At 44.7% G+C, this 16,810-nt stretch overlaps 1 protein-coding gene across 4 annotated transcripts in view; it reads right to left on the reverse strand.

Moving 5' to 3' along the window:
- fnip1 (folliculin interacting protein 1) overlaps positions 1 to 16,810 on the reverse strand; it is a 60,211-nt gene that overhangs the window by 21,898 nt on the left and 21,503 nt on the right. For 2 of the 4 annotated variants that reach the window (XM_080749902.1, XM_080749905.1), the window contains exons 3-9: positions 12,067 to 12,219; positions 10,007 to 10,107; positions 8,993 to 9,067; positions 8,299 to 8,390; positions 7,237 to 7,320; positions 3,719 to 3,790; positions 1,136 to 1,271 (exon numbers count right to left, since the gene is read on the reverse strand). In XM_080749902.1, coding sequence (XP_080606028.1) covers positions 1,136 to 1,271; positions 3,719 to 3,790; positions 7,237 to 7,320; positions 8,299 to 8,390; positions 8,993 to 9,067; positions 10,007 to 10,107; positions 12,067 to 12,219 — 713 coding nt within the window. The remainder of the gene's footprint in view (positions 1 to 1,135; positions 1,272 to 3,718; positions 3,791 to 7,236; positions 7,321 to 8,298; positions 8,391 to 8,992; positions 9,068 to 10,006; positions 10,108 to 12,066; positions 12,220 to 16,810) is intronic. The other 2 variants (XM_080749904.1, XM_080749903.1) reach the window with 2 other exon arrangements.

Here is a 16,810-nt window from a genome sequence, read left to right on the forward strand (position 1 = left end):
TGGCTCGTCCTACGCTAGCCAGCTAGCCATTTTACATGGTCCGACGATATATTCCATTAAAAATGGTTTAAAATACATTTTTGAGCCCCCCAATGTTCACTGAATGTTCAGCGCCGCTTCCGGAACGTAGTCCAGTGTGCCTATCCCGAACATGTTCGGCGCTTTTTTAATGAAATGAATAAAATGATCCGAGGCCTTCTGAAGCCTGGGCCTAAATTTTCAAGCCAGTGATCGAAATCCGGGAGCCCCCCGGCCGGCCGTTAGCCGCGAACGTTGCCGCGAATCGCCGCCGAATCCAATGAAAAACCACATCTTTGGAGGCCCATATCTCTGGATTGTGTTTTTAGGGATGTGGCGCGAGGTTTATTTACGGCGAAATCGCCTAAAAATGATCTTTTAAATGACAAAATGCTAATAGCTATTCTGTAGCCATTTTCATCCGGGACCTTTCCATGACGTGCACGAACGTGAGCACGCGCGTCACTGCAACGTGAGTCCCCGGATGCTAATACGCTCGCCTATGGGACAAACCCTGGCATTCTTTGGCGCCCTCTAGGGGCTGGCACTAAAACGGTTAAGCCATTATAGATCTGCTATTCTTTATTTATTTTTTGCTCAATGCCTGTAATAACATGAACCAAAATAGGCATGGCAGGTTGAAAGATTCCACAGTTGAAAAACAATAGTGCAGTATCGTTATTAAGCCATACTGCCTCCTGCACAGCTGCATTTAGGACCTATTGGCTCATATAGTATAGTATGGTGAAGCAGAGATCATAATGGGTGAGGCTGGAAGTTAGAGAGCTGCAAGCCATTGTCAGGGAGACTGACGGGTCTATTCTGAGGCTGATGGCTGCTAGCTGCGTTTACCAGACACATGCATCCTGTCTGCTCTTAAAGCACCGTGGATTTAGACATAGCACCGGTGTGTGTCACATGCCCAGCTGCCTTTCGGAATCCGAGGAAGTCCTCGGGAGGATAAACTTTGAAAAGGGGCCTGGCAGAGAGAGAGAGAGAGAGAGAGAGAGAGAGAGAGAGGCCCTGCACAGGGGAGGGGATGACAAGAGGGGACGGTAACATGACTGAAAGGGAAGAATGACAGTGTGTGTGTGTGTGTGTGTAGTACGTGTCTCACCATCGGGGGAAGACCCCGTTCTCCAGGCTGGTGGTCTGACTTCGAAGCCAGCGGCGCTGGTAGCTGGAGGCACAGCTGCTGGTCAGCGAGGAACCAGGAGACGGGAATGGAGTGATCAGCAAGCTGCTCAGAGAGGCTGCAGAGATGACATGGAGAGATGCAGTGCGGGAGATAGGGATGAGGGGGAAAGACAGAGGGACAAAGGAGGGGAGAGAGGAGAAGGGAAGAGGGGGGGGGGGGGGGGTGACAGGGGAGAGAGAAGAACAAGAGTGCGTCAGACAGCAGGTGTGGAGGGTTACTCACTGAGAATGGTATCCAGCGTACACACACACACACACACACACACACACCAACTCATCCAGCGACTGCAGAACAGGAGGAAACATGGGACTTCATCCCATACACACAGTTTTAACAATTTATTTATGTCTACACTAGGGATGGGACGATAATAGTTATTATCGTATATTATAATCGTATCGTGGAGATTTAATTTATTGTGCAATTGTCTTCCCTGTATAATTGGTAAAACGGACCTGTAAATAACGTTGTCTTTTATTTCACTTTCTACCAAATCTCTTGCCGATCTACTCAAGCTCACAACGCATTGCGAATCATTGTGAGCTTGTAGATCTGCTATTTTTGGCAATGTTCTGCCCCAGAATAATGGATTTTAGGGATATTTTGATTATCGCGATAATATCGTAAATCGCTATTATTCTGGACACAATAATCGTGACATGATATTTTCATATTGTCCCATCCCTACAACACACACACACACACACACACCCCTCTCTCTCAACTCACAGGCTCTATTGGCACAGGCTTTAATATGGGATCCAATATCAGCTATCTAGCTAACGGTCACATGCTGCTGTCGTTGAAGACTACAGCTCTACTGCTACAGCTCAACACCACACAGAACATTACTGCCAATCTAGATCTGTACACACACACACACACACACACACACACACACACACACACACACACACACACACACACACACACACACACACACACACACACACACACACACACACACACACACACACACACACACACACACACACACACACACACACACACACACACACACACACACACACACACACACACACACACACACACGTTGTAGACCATCCCTGACCACAAACCTTTAAGTGTTTTTTGTATCTGAGGTGTGTGGGTGTGTGTGTGTGTGTGTGTGTGTGTGTGTGTGTGTGTGTGTGTGTGTGTGTGTGTGTGTGTTAGATAGAATAGTAGTACTACAGTGCAACTGTAGGGCTGTCATAGTTATGAACTTTTGTCAACATGGAAACGATTATGACGATAATGCAAAATAACTGCGATTATCTCAAATAATTGCGATTAGCATGTAAAGGAAAAAAGTGTCGCCTATACACCAGTTAATAGAAAGAATGTATTAATGCCTAATACAATATAATTGTTTGCTTTCACCACCAACGCTGCTGGCTTTACTGGTATAGTTGACCTGCTTTGAGAAATTAGCAAACAATAAAACAAAAGTAAAATTGAAAGACTTTTCCAGAAAAAGCACAAATAAGCAAACGTATTTTGTGGCTCCAGACAGGTTTTATAATTAATTCTTGTCTCTTTTGATAATCAAGGTTGCCTACCCCTGGATCAGACGATTATGTAATCACAGGCCTATACAACTGCAGTAGAGTAGTGGACTGAGCAGAGGAGGAGGAGGAGAGGAGGCTCAAATTAGAACTTCCATGTAGTAGTGGCAGGATTTGGGAACTGCTATATTTAACGGCATGTGCAACATGTATGTGACCCGGGGACGAGAAAGTGAGATTCCTCTCGCGCCAGCCATGGCGTACGTACGGGGGAGGGCACAGGGCACTGAGGGCAGTTTCCATTGCATAGGGTTTTCCAGAGCTAAAAGGACCCCCGCCCTCCTCTCATGATAGACCAGAGAGGGTACAGAGTGTAATGTATGGAAAATTGTCTGTCTGCGTGTGTGTGCTTGTGTGTGTGTGTGCGTGTGTGTGTGTGCGTGTGTGTGCATTTCAGTCTGAAGTAGGAAAGTCTTGGCTCAGTGCCACGCATGGGGAGAAAAAACAAAAGGGGGCTTGTGTAACAACTCAACGCCGCCCTTGAACAGGAAGTTAAGCTGGACAGACACAAGGGGTCGACCGTGCTGACCCTGGAAGTATTTCCATCTAAACCAATTACTTGCATTATTTATGTGGAACGCAATTAACTTGAGAGAGTGGGGGGGGGGGGCTTAAAATATGTGAGGCAACTTAATTGGCTTTGTTTGAACCAAGGACACATTGAGCTGCGTGTGGAAAATGTGTATAAGACCTCCACCTCAATCTAAAGCTCTCATAGCATTTCTTGGCATAACACGGTTGATCGCAACACTATACGAGAGGGACAAATAATTAGGGATGCACGATTATCAACACCAAAATTGCAATATCGGTATCAGACCATCAAATTAATGTATTGGGTTTTAGCTGATATGCTTGTGTGTTTGTGCATGTATGTGTATGTGTGTGTGGCCAATCCAGGCCTAAAGGACCTCCTTAAGTCTCCTTAACTCACCTGACCTAGCGATGCCACTGTCCCGCTCATCGTACAGCCCTCGGCCCGGCATGTCCATAGGGTTACTGTGACCTGGAGGGACGGACACACAGCAGGTGGGACAAAAGAAAAGACTAGGTGATTTGAGGAAACAAAAGAGGGGTGGCAGGTAGGGCATTCACCAAATATTCGAATATTCGAATATCAAAGTCACTATTCGACATTGTTCACCGAAGTCGAATATTCGCTTTTTTTTTTTGCTTTTTATGTCAATGCCCCTGGTGGATGAATTTGTTGATGCTCTATACCAGGGGTTCTCAAACCTTTTTAGGTTGTGACACCCAAAATAAACATATTTGAATAAACATATTTGAACTGGGGACCCCCATCCTGACAAGCACTTGGAATTGTAGGTATTACATTTAATGTGGCTCGGTTCCACAGGTAAATATTGTGAAAATAGCAGATCTACATGCTCACAACGCCTCGCAACGCGAGGCGTTGTGAGCATGCTGTGAGCATGCTATTTTCACAATGTTCGCCTCTTGCTTGCTTAATATTTGACAGTTTGGACAGTCCTGTCGAATATTCGACTATTCGAATACTTTGAGGTCGAATAATTCGAATACTAAAAATCACTATTCGTGAGTGCCGTAGTGGCAGGTGTGATGACAGACAGGACGAGGGATGAAGGAAGGACCACCATGCAGTAGGTGTGATAGATGTGATTGTGTGCCGGTTGTCTCTACCTAAAAACATCTAATGCCGCCCATCGCTGCCCTCTTCTACACAACGATAACGACATCACATTGATTGTTTTTACTTTATACTGTATTGTACCTTATGCTCTGTTGTCTTCATGTCAGATGATGGCCTGATCACTAGAAATGTATTTTGAGAGAGGGCGAGCTCCAAAAGTGGCATTTGGCATGTGCCACGGCATTTGTTTTTCTTATCAGCCCAAATGGTTCCTAACGCCAGGGCTCGACTAGAAAGACGGCGTCGTGCCGGCGTCGGACGGCGTCAAAAAATGAACCGGGGCAAATTGGGCGTCCGACGCCGGCACCGAACGCAGCGCAACGTCGGCAATGGAGAACCCTTCATTAATTAAAAGGGGAAAATTCCCTGCGTTGACGCTGACGCGACACCCCAAAGCTGCAGTGGAGCCTTGGCTTAACTGATTGCATGGTAGACAATTATGTTTTTGAAAAACAAATCTATACAAGCGCCGCCTGCCCACCACCCAAAAACATAACTTAAAACAAATAACGAAAACAGGAAGGGTCCCCAGGACAAAAGCATAACAATCTGTCCTGCCGGCTGTTCGATGCAACATTACAGTGTAATGTTTTATCAAACTACAACTCCATGTAGTAGTGGCAGGATTTGGGAACCGCTATATTTAACCCGGGGATGAAATGAAAGTGAGAATCCTCTCGGGCCAGCCATTGTGTGGGCACACACAGGGCCGTTTCCATTGCATATGGTTTTCCAGAGCCAAGAACAGGCCCACCCACCTCTCTAGATAGAGCGTGTAGAGAGTGTAATGTATGGGAAAGTGTGTGTTTGTGCTTTTCAAAAGCAGCTAGAAAGGTAGCACCCTAACTGTGGTTAGATTACATTAACCATTTAAGCCTAGTTTAGAAAAGATTCCAACAAGCTTGTCACAATGTGACACATTGTGAGCTTCTAGATCTTTTTTTTTGAATATATAATACAAAGAAAAGTTAGTGACACCATGTTGAAAGTGGTTCAAACAAAAACAAAAACAGGAAGCTAACAACTTGTCCTGGCGGCTGTTTGATGCAACCTGACAGCATGTTGTAATGTCTTGTCATTGTGTTGCCTCATGCTTGCAGGCTTTATACCAGCTGCCGCAGGCTTAAGACTTAACCTCGTACCGCAGACAGTGATATATTGATATCAGTGGGTCTGTTTGTGCGTTGTCAGGTGCCCCTACGCATCAACACTCAGATGAGGGTAAAGGGGTCGCGAACAAATAAATAGACGAGATATATTAAAAGCATATTTTTGGCAAATAAGCCCTCTGATCAACTTACCATTGTACAACAAGAGCACGGCTAAGCCATTTGAACACAGAGTGCGTGCTGTACTGTATTTAGTGTTGTGCAATTGTGCATACAGTATGATTTTGAGGAACAGCTTGACTTGCAGAAAATGTCCTCAACACCACTGGAATGCACCACGACAGGTTGAACAAATAATACCACACAATATTTTAAATGAACAAAATAATGCGTCTATATTATGAAAATAATGTCTGTATTGGTTGGGCGATGATGCAATGACAACCTTTTGCGGAAACCAACCACTTGATGCATAATATATATTTTGTTGTACGACAAAATCAAGATCTATGTCATATTATGAGCTTACAGATGTGTTATCTTGGCTATTTGTGATCAATTTTGAAAATGTCTACCTATAATGACATTTTGCCAGGTTGAAAGAAAGTGTTTAAGACAAGGTTCCCCAATTAGTTTTCCTCAAGGGCCGAATCATGTCTAGGGTACCAAGCCGAGGGCCACAGCATTGCAGGAGGCGACGGTGGCGTTCCCGCTACTACAGTGACAGTTCAGATATCGTCGTTGTCGGGTGAAAATCTTGTATGTCCAAAACCGTTCGTTTTGCATCTATCATTTTAAAAATGATTTAAACTAGTGAAAACAGCCGATCTACAAGCACACAACACCTCGCACCGCGAGGCGTTGTGTGCTTGTAGATCTGCTGTTTTCACTACTTTTGTGAGACGGCCTTGAATGATGAAGCAGGACTTTACTTTGCGAAAGAACGTACACAATTGGAGATACAAGGTTTCCACTTGACAACGACGATATACTAGTGTTGTTGCTGCTCTTATACCACCATTATTACTGGGGCTGGTGGGGGCCTGACAGTAGCCCCCCGGGCCGCAAATGGCTACGTCTATTGGGGAACCCTGGTTTAAGATGTGTTAGGTGGGTTAGCAAACATCTTCCAACTGGGGCCAATTATTCTACAAATGACAAGTGTCCACCAAAACACCTTGTTGAATTACAAGAAACATGGTGCTAATGTTGATAATGTTGCCTCAAAACGTTGTCCTGGCATTGTGGGGTTATGACGAGTTGTTAGCAAGTCAGTGAAGAACAGAGAAAAGGTGCAAGTGAGCAACATAAAGTAAGCAAGCAACCAATACCAGTGACAAGGTCCACACGTGTCCTGTGCCCGTGTTCATGCTATACTTGCAGACCAGAGCCGAGTGAAATACTGAGACTACTTGACCCAGGCTGCACACATGCAACGACTACGATTGACCCAGGGTGCAGACATGCAGTGAAGTCACAAACCACAGCTATTACACACACCACCACTAGTACTAAATACCACTACGGCCAAAAACATGCATGCAGCTGGATGTATAGTCATGGTCTACACAGCCATTACTACCACCGTTACTTACTACCAGAGCTAAAACTTCCATGCGCGCATGGCATGCACGCACACAAGTCAAGGCCAGTTTTTTTTTTTGAGCCAACCTGAAAAGAAAGAGGCACTCTTGATGAGACGCAGAGGGCCCTGTTCAGAGAAGGCCCGTCGAGGGCTGCAGAGCTGGGAGAATCCTGCGCAGCACAAAAAAAAAAAAACACGGGGGAAAGGAATGGAGAGAGGGAGATGGAAGAAACAAACAAAAATAAAAGACATGAACCATGGTTAGTGAAGCAAAGGGGGTGCCAGCACCCGAGTTACTGGGGGCACTTTAAACCGTCAACACGTACCCAAGTTGCACTGAGCAAAATTGGTCAGTCACAGAGACAGACAAGACACTTATGGCTGGAATCGCTCACAGAAAGACAAACAAGTAACAGAAGAGAGCTTTTACCCTTTTTGATTTGAGTGACTAAACCATTGTCTTCTCAGTGAGGATGACAGCTGAGCAAAAGGGGGGGAGGGGGGGTTTAAATCTGCCAGCAGCTCGTAGGGTTAATGTTAGTATCTACTTTCTATACTTTCATTGCTTCGGTTGTCCGAAGACAACTCAACTCGTCTTCACGTGACATTTGCTTATCTCCACCCGTTATGTGCTGTGCACCCAGTCAAAAGGAGTTCCAGGCGGAGAACAGCGGGTGATGGCGCAGGTTAACATACAGCCTGTCGGCCCTCTCATGACCGGTGGTCAGGTTGCGGGCAGACCTCCATTCAGAAACACCCCCACTTAGACACACCCCCATTCAGAAATACCCCCACTGAGGTTAGGGTTGGGTTTAGGTTAGGTTTAGGCGACACCTCCATTTAGAATAATGGGAGTCAATCTTCTGAATGGCAATGTTTCTGAATGGAGATGTGTAACCGGTCAGGTTCCTATACCTTTTTGTGAGATTCAATGGACGAGGATTGCAAGGCAGAGCTGCTGGCAGATTCTTTCAAGCCGGTTTCACATGAAAAGGTTAAGATGCAGAGAAAGGGAGCTAGGGAACTAACAACGGTCGCAATCTCGCCGAGGTTCGAACTGCATTCTAAACTAAAGGGGAATGAAATGGAGCACTGGTACGATTCTAAAGGAAAACGCGGATGCATTGCTGTATTGTTGTTGTGGTTACCTATGTTCCCAAGGAGACCGTTGCCCCCGGTGTTCTGATCGGGACGAAGGGTGTTGGGATCCTGTCCAATGAACTCTAGGCTGTCCTGTAACCTGCCAGAGAGACACAGAGAGAGAGAGAGACAGAGAGAGAGGGGGGGGGGGGCAAAATACATGGGATGTTATTAAGAGGTAGACAGAGACTTCCATAAAGACCGGAGAGAGTGCAAATCAGTAGGAAGTAAAAAGAGAGAGAGTGAGAGAAACAAAAGAGAGGTGTGTGTGTGTGTGTGTGTGTGTGTGTGTGTGTGTGTGTGTGTGTGTGTGTGTGTGTACCAGAGCAACGAGTTCAACCCTTTTCAGACCGTGAACCCAACTGTGAAATCTTATACATTATTAAAAAAAAAAGAAATGTGTGTCAAGCCTAAATATTTTGGCCCTCCTGCCCCCCTGCTGTGACCCACTTATGGGTCATGACCCGGACACAGTTATAAAGACAAGCCACTGTGCTCTGCTGGAGCAGTGTGTGTGTGTGTGTGTGTGTGTGTGTGTGTGTGTGTGTGTGTGTGTGTGTGTGTGTGTGTGTGTGTGTGTGTGTGTGTGTGTGTGTGTGTGTGTGTGTGTGTGTGTGTGTGTGTGTGTGTGTGTGTGTGTGTGTGTGTGTGTGTGTGTGTGTGTGTGTGCGTGCGCGCGCGCGTTTCTGGAGCTCTGCTTACGTGTTGAGGCTGCCGTAGACACTACCTCCAGTCCTGGCTGTAAAGACCTTACTCAGCATCAGCTGAGGTGGAGACCTGATAGGAGGATAGAACACACACAGACAGGGCAAAGATCAGCATGGCATCTGTGCGTGTGCGTGTGTGTGTGTGTGTGCGTGCAGCATGATACGTGCATGTAGTACGCATGTTTGAGAGCTGACACCGTCTTCTCCTCCACTCTTATCCTATCTTTAATTTCATCTCCGTGGTTCATCACCTCACTTGAACTCCTCGCCCCGGTGCAACGCAGTAGTTTGACACCACGAACCGGCATGCACTTAAAACCCTATCATTCCCACCGGACAAGATAAAGATAAAAAATACCTTTCTCAATTGAAGTGGATGGGAGTGGGTACACAACCATTCACTTCAGTTGAGAACGATATTTTTTCTCTTTATCTTGGTGGGAATGAGCCTTTAGACCTGAGGCCGATACTAAATCAGTAGTCATCAAACCTTTTACGTGCCAAGGACCACCAAAATGATATGTATTTGGTTGAACACTTTCAAGATATTTCTGAAGTGTTCTGCAAACTTGTAAATCTGCTATTTTTGAATGTATAAATGGATAAGGTGGTTAGAATCATTGTGTTGCTATTTTAACACACTTTGGTGGGTACTCAAGGACAACTGGGGGTCCCAGGACCCCTTTTCTTTCTTCTGAAAAACATATGATGTTGCTAGCCAAAATCTAAAATAACACTGATGCTTTCCTGGATTGAATGGGTTAAACCCTATTTTAATATTTGGGTGTTCAAAAACAGCTGATCCACAAGCTCATGATTGACATTTTGAGCTTGTAGATCTGCCATTTTTGAAAAAGGTTTGAAAAAGATCTTGAAACATTTCTGTAAAATTCTCTAATCTCTCTCTCTCTATTTAATAGGGACGCTGGGGTTAACAGCTTGTCGGCCTTCTGCAAAACCAATGGATCAGTGAGAGTGCCAGTGAAGTATTCCCTCTACACACTCTTACCTAATTTGGTGGATCTTCAGAGTGGAGCCTTTGTAACTCATTGCCACTGATCCAAACATCATCTCCCCCAGCATGGCCACGTCTGACGAGCACCTCGAACCCTGGAACAAACACGTTCACGTTGATGTCAGAGAGAAACTGCCTGCCGTGTGAACTGTGAAGGTCAATAGACCTGGGGAGGAATATGTCAGTCCGACGTCGAATTACTCTGGCTATGTGGCTATGTATGCGGTTAGGCTTAAAGTTAGAGATAGTGTTAGTAATGGGGAGAGTTGGACAAACACAACGTCAGAGTAATGCACGTCAGAACAAAGCTACGCACCCATAGACCTGCAACAGAGACATTCTGTCTCTCGCCCTCAGATCCCTGTAGTACAGACGATCGGCCCATTTGGTCTGATCCTAATTCCGAATCCTACCACAGCTAACCAATATTTTTGACTGATATTTTGCAACCCCAAAAAAGCAACATTTTCTAATCAATTTTAAAACTTTCATATTTGATTAAAAAAAATCTATTTCACATTTGACTTAAAAGCAAGTCCAATGAGGTAAAACAAACGCTTGCTTTGAGTGAGAGGACAATTGGGTTTACTGCTCTATACAGTATGTAACGTGTTTTGAGACAACCTGTTGTTACTCAGCACCATAAGAAAACTGAACAAAGTCTTATTCCAAAATGTTCAAAAATTGACGGTCTACAAGCTCACAATGTTGTGAGCTTGTAAACGCCCAACACACATTGGTCTGACTCCACAGTACATGTGCATTGTGTGCATGCATGACACTGTGGGCTCTATTATGATCCAGGTCTTATGCCTTATGCCTTAACTTCTTTGCCTTTTTTTACTATATAGACATATTTTTTTTTATTATTTCAAATAGATGACCTGCAAGTTCACAACGTGCAGATGTAGATCAGCATTTGAAGTATTTAAAAATGTTTTTCAAAATAGTAAAAAAAAGGCAAAGAAGTTAAGGCATAAGGCATAAGACCTGGATCATAATAGAGCCCTTTGTGTTTAATGCATATATCAGGTACGTGTGGCTCCCCGCACATATATACAGTCAGTGGGGGTTACCTTAGCATTAAATTAAAATAAAATAAAATCTCATTATGTCCTAATGTGCCATTTGAGAAAATGTGAGAAAGGAGCACCTCGACACGTCATAGATGCTTCAGCTTCTTCAGAAATTGCTAATTTGACCACTTCTCTATTCATATTAAAATAAGCATCTACTTTTGTTGCGCAACATGCATTCATAGAAGACATTGTGACTTCTATGGAATCGAAATGACAGAAATCAGCCGTAGTGACTTAAAACATTAATCCATGCGTTGTTATATTATTACTATTGAATAACAGATTTAAACAAAAGAATGCTAAAAGTATAACCAAGGTAAGCCTTCAGGGCTCGTTTCCATTAAGGTCCTGTGTATTCAATTCATCCAGACTTTTAAAGACAAACAATATGTACGATATGATATGTACACTAAACAGTTGGGGGGGGGGGGCTGTTACAATTTGTAGACACCTGTAAGTGCTCTTTTAGAGCAGGGGTCTTCAACAGGGGGTCCGGGACCCCTAGGGGGTCCCCAGAGTTACTACAGGGGGTCCTCCAAATCATTGTGTGATAGGAACTTGTTTTTTTCCCCTTTCTTATATTAACCACTTGAACCCTAGCATTCATATTCTGAGAACTTACCAAAAATTGCCGATCTACAAGCTCACAACGCCTCGCAGCTATTTTCAGCAAAGAGCTTTGGAGGGGGAAAAGAGCAGACTAAGTACAGTGAAAGGTCAAGTTTATTAAGTATTGACCGTTCAAGTAGTTAAATATCTGCCAACACACCTTAACATGAATCCAAAATACACTGTTGATCGTGCTGTCAAACAATGAAACTATGAACACATTGTGGGGGTCCCTGCTCCATCTCTCTCTCAACTAAGGGGTCCTTGGCCTGAAAACGTTGAAGACCCCCGTTTCAGAGCGGTTTAGAAGGAGGGTTTTACATGCCTGTCGGCAGGGCATTCATTCCACAACATTCATAGCAGTACCTGGAAGCGGAGGCCCGGCTCCTTATTGCTTTCCCGCGACTCGGAGGTGCAGGAGGAGGAGGAGAAACTGTCCAGGGAGCTGCTACTGCCCCCTGTAGGACGCAGCTGGCAGCACTTCCCAAACATCTTCACCTGGCCCTCGCTGCACATCCTCTGAACAGCAGCCATGAAACACACAGAGAGGCACGTTAAACCACTGCTACTCAACAAGGTTATGTCTAGGGATGGGACGATAAGCGATATTATCATTTATCGTGATAAAAAACACGATAATCATATTGTGGAGATTTACCGTAATTGCCGGACTATAAGCCACGGCTTTTTTCCCATGTTTTGAACCCTGCGGCTTATACAACGGTGCGGCTTATATAAAGATTTTTACAGCAAACGGCCAGTTAGCTAGTTTTACAATGGTCTTTAACAAGGATTTATATATAGATTTGTACAGCTAACAGCCACCAGGGGCGCTCTAGCGGGAAGCAGGAAGGACACCTGTCACCTAGTCAGGTGCGGCTTATATATGTAAAAATTAGTTTTTTGTTCTAAATGTAGCTGGTGCGGCTTATATTCAGGTGCGGCTTATAGCCCAGCAATTAAGGTAACTTATCCTGAAATCGTCCTCTTTCATGCACTGGGATCAATTCACCTTTTATTTGCAGAGCTGCATATTCAGTACCACTTAAACCCTCTATTGGTAAAACGTACTTATAATATACGTACTTGATACAGTACTTGATACACTCTCTATCAAATCTCTTTGCCAGAAATAGCCAATCTACAAGCTCACAAGCTTGTGTGAGCTTGTGTGAGCTTTACCTAAAGTAAACCTGTTTTCTGTTAACCTTTTTCTGTCACCCACAGTAAACCAGTTTCCATTTAACTTTTATGTAATCCCAAAAGTCCATTGAGTTCAACAGATGTTTTCTGTAACCTTTTCTACAACTCCAAAACCCCCAAGGTCCATTGAATTCAATGGAACGTTTCTGTCCCTTTTCTGATTGGACAATAGCATGTCCAATCAGACAGGATTGGTCATGCTTCACTTCACAATATCTAATATAAATGGTAAGATGGAATTCCGTTCCCACCAGTGGATTCCTTGCGACTCGCGCCAGTGCAACCATGTACTGTATATATACAGAATGTACTATATATGCACACTGGCAACCCCCAAATTTCACTTTAAAATTCCAACTTGCAAGTTCAAATGAACAGGACATGGCAGCAACACACACTGTGACTATATTTATAAACAGGGTGCAGACCTATGCCCTTCTGTTTTTTACCTTAGGTGTGACATAACATTCTGGCATTTCATCGAGATACAAAGTCAAGACAATCCTGGAGACCAGCAGCCGTATCGCCACTCTCACACACAATAATATTCTACTGTTATGAAATAGGAGCGAATGTGACATTGTTATCGTCTCCAGTCTGACCTGCCTTTTGAGAACCTTTTTTAGTTTTTTTGCCAGAGCAAATAGAACCCAGCCCAGAGGCACGTCGGTAAACAGCCAACTAAGAGCAGTGAACTCTCAATCAAGCCCATGTGTCATGTGCTTTCTTAACTTGGCACCAGATTGAAATGGAATGCATTTGGAGAGGAGAGGGGAGGGGTGGGGTGGGGAGGGGGATGTGCGTTTGGCGAGCTTAGCTGGGCTTTTGGTAATGGCCCACATCAAACAACTGTCAGTGTGTGTGTGTGTGTGTGTGTGTGTGTGTGTGTGTGTGTGTGTGTGTGTGAGGGTCGAGAAGGGTGGAGGGGAGACAGAAAGATGGAGAGACAGTGAGAGAATGTGTGTGTGTGTGTGTGTGTGTGTGTGTGTGTGTGTGTGTGTGTGTGTGTGTGTGTGTGTGTGTGTATCCACTGCACTGCGGCCAAAGCCTGCTACAGTGTCGTATATACAAAAGGGCAGGAGCATGTGACTGTCAGTCATATGACTTCCCCTGGAACTCGTGAGCTAACAGCACAGCACTGCAATCACTCCCTCCCTCCCTCCGCTACTCCAACTTCCCTCTCTCTTTTCACCACCGAACCCTCCATCTCTCTGTTCCTCCCCTCTTGTCCTCACCATCTCTTTTTCTCATTCATCGCTCTATTCTTTTATTGCAGCGCTTCTCTTCTTTGGCTACTTTTCGCCTCTCTCTCTCTCTCTCTCTCTCCCACTGCCTCCCTGCTTGCTCGTTCGCTCTCAAAAGGCGAAACAAAATCTCTCCGGGTTAGAGGGGAGGGGGGGAAGAGAGAGAAAGAGAGCCGTCATGTGATAGAAGTCACAGTAGCTGGCTAAGCCCTAAACCATGCAGAATGTGCTGAATGCACTGGCAATGACCCATACACACAGTCACACACACACACACACACACACACACACACACACACACACACACACACACACACACACACACACACACACACACACACACACACACACACACACACACACACACACACACACACACACACACACACACACACACACACACACACACACACACACACACACACACACACGCTGCAAAGCCCCTCATATTGCATTTCTATATGTGGCCCCTGGGTCTAATGCGGAAGATAAATCTACATGTTTATGAGCACTAAGGTTTTAACAGAAACACAGCTTCTATTTTCCACCCTGTGCGGACGTGAGTGAGTGCATGTGTGCGTTTGTGTATGTGTGAGAGAGAGGGAGGGAGAGAGAGAGTGTGCGGGGGGAGGGGGTGAAGATGAAAAGATGGACACCAGAAGAAGTTGTGGCATGGCAATGAGGGCAAAAGCAGAGAGAGAGAGAGAGAGAGAGAGAGAGAGAGAGAGAGAGAGAGAGAGAGAGAGAGAGAGAGAGAGAGAGAGAGAGAGAGAGAGAGAATATAGTCAGAGACAGGCTGATTAATGACAGAGACAGTAAGAGGAGAGAGAAAGATTGATTGATTGAAAATGTTATTAGACAAAAACGGAGAACAGTACAAGTCTAGTCAATACAATAGAAATGTACTTAAGTACAGTTAAACACCCTGCGTAAAAGGAACATCCCAAATAAGTCCTTACAGACTTTTTTACGTTGTAAGTCCTTGGTATTCAATTCATGGACAAAGAGAGAGGAGTGAGAGAAAGAAAGAGACAGACAGACAGACAGACAGACAGACAGACAGACAGACAGACAGACAGACAGACAGACAGACAGACAGACAGACAGACAGACAGACAGACAGACAGACAGACAGACAGACAGACAGACAGACAGACAGACAGACAGACAGACAGACAGACAGACAGACAGACAGACAGACAGACAGACAGACAGACAGTGAGAGGTAAAGAGAGAACAGGCAGAGCAGAGACAGCACATTAGCAGAGATGTACAGAGTGTGTCAGAGAGAGAGAGAGATGAACTGGCAGGAAGCTGCAGGATTGACAACGGTTCGGACAACACAGTGTATTAAGCCTGATTTAAATACTTAGTTGCGGCCCAGTGTCACGTGCCAATAAGCAGATCTCCAATAGCCTAGCTCAGCTAGACAATCCACCCATGTTAAAACAAGGAGGGGATGTATATACTGCAGTTAGTCAGATGCATTTAGTATATAGTCTGGCCAAGCCAGGCTAGATCTCCAAGCTCACATCATGCCGCAACACTTGCAGATTGGCTATTGCTGCACAGTATACTGGGATCAATTGACTTTTTTACTGTTACTGTACATGAACATATTATTTGTAGATAGATAGATCCATCAAAAGGATGAACACAGAAAAGCTTGAGGGCTAATTAGAGTGGTTGTTATAGGCAAAACACTATTGTATTGCCAGCAAAGTATTAACCTTTGCACAACAGAAAAGAGAAGCCTTTTCACGCTTCACACTGTTGACATGCTTCACATGACATCACAATATATAATATAAATGGTAAGACGGAATTAATTTCTCAGTGGATTCCTCACGACTTGCGTCAGTGCAACCACACTTGCAATTTCGCAGAATTGCACCTTTACAGTTTCCATTATGGTCCACCTGAAGCGTTTTAAAACCATGCATCAGGAGACATGATCTACCAATAAAGAGTCAGACACACACACACACACAGAGAATGACATGCTCGTCATGTGAGGGTGAAAGAATGCTGCTTCCACATGTGCTGTCAGCTGATGCTATTATTATTGGAGATAAGAGCTCCAGAACAAACCGGTCAGGGTCCTCACTCACCTACAGTACATACACTCAAGCAAAAAAGAAAAGAAAGGAGAAAAAAAATAGGTGATGCAACAGAAAAGGAAAAAAAATAAAATAATAATGAATCATGTGGATCTCGAGACCCACATGGGAACAGTGTGAACACTTGAACCCATGCACTCGAACCCGCAGCCTCGTGATCTTCTATCACATTTGATCGTTTCCTCTCCTCTTCGCTCCCCCTACATCTTTCCAAATCGCGTTCCATGTTCGAGTTTTTCTATATTACATACAGTACAGTGCTTGTATCAATTAATGCGTTCTATGTGTGTTGCAGTGCAGAACAACTGCATAACAGAGGGTTTCCTGGTATCCGGGGGGAGGGGACATTTATTTTGTCAGATGGCTACCAAGAGTGCAGGGGAAGGAGCTGTTAGGGCAGGGGTCTTCAACGTTTTCAGGCCAGGGACCCCTTAGTTGAGAGAGAGATGAAGTAGGGACCCCCACGACCTTTTCACAGATTCCATATAGTTTCATCGTTTGACAGCACAATCATCAGTGTATTTTGGATTCATGTCAATTTGT

The sequence above is a fragment of the Nannobrachium achirus genome (genome assembly GCF_963921795.1).
Source record: "Nannobrachium achirus genome assembly, chromosome: 19".
Classification (NCBI taxonomy): domain Eukaryota; kingdom Metazoa; phylum Chordata; class Actinopteri; order Myctophiformes; family Myctophidae; genus Nannobrachium; species Nannobrachium achirus.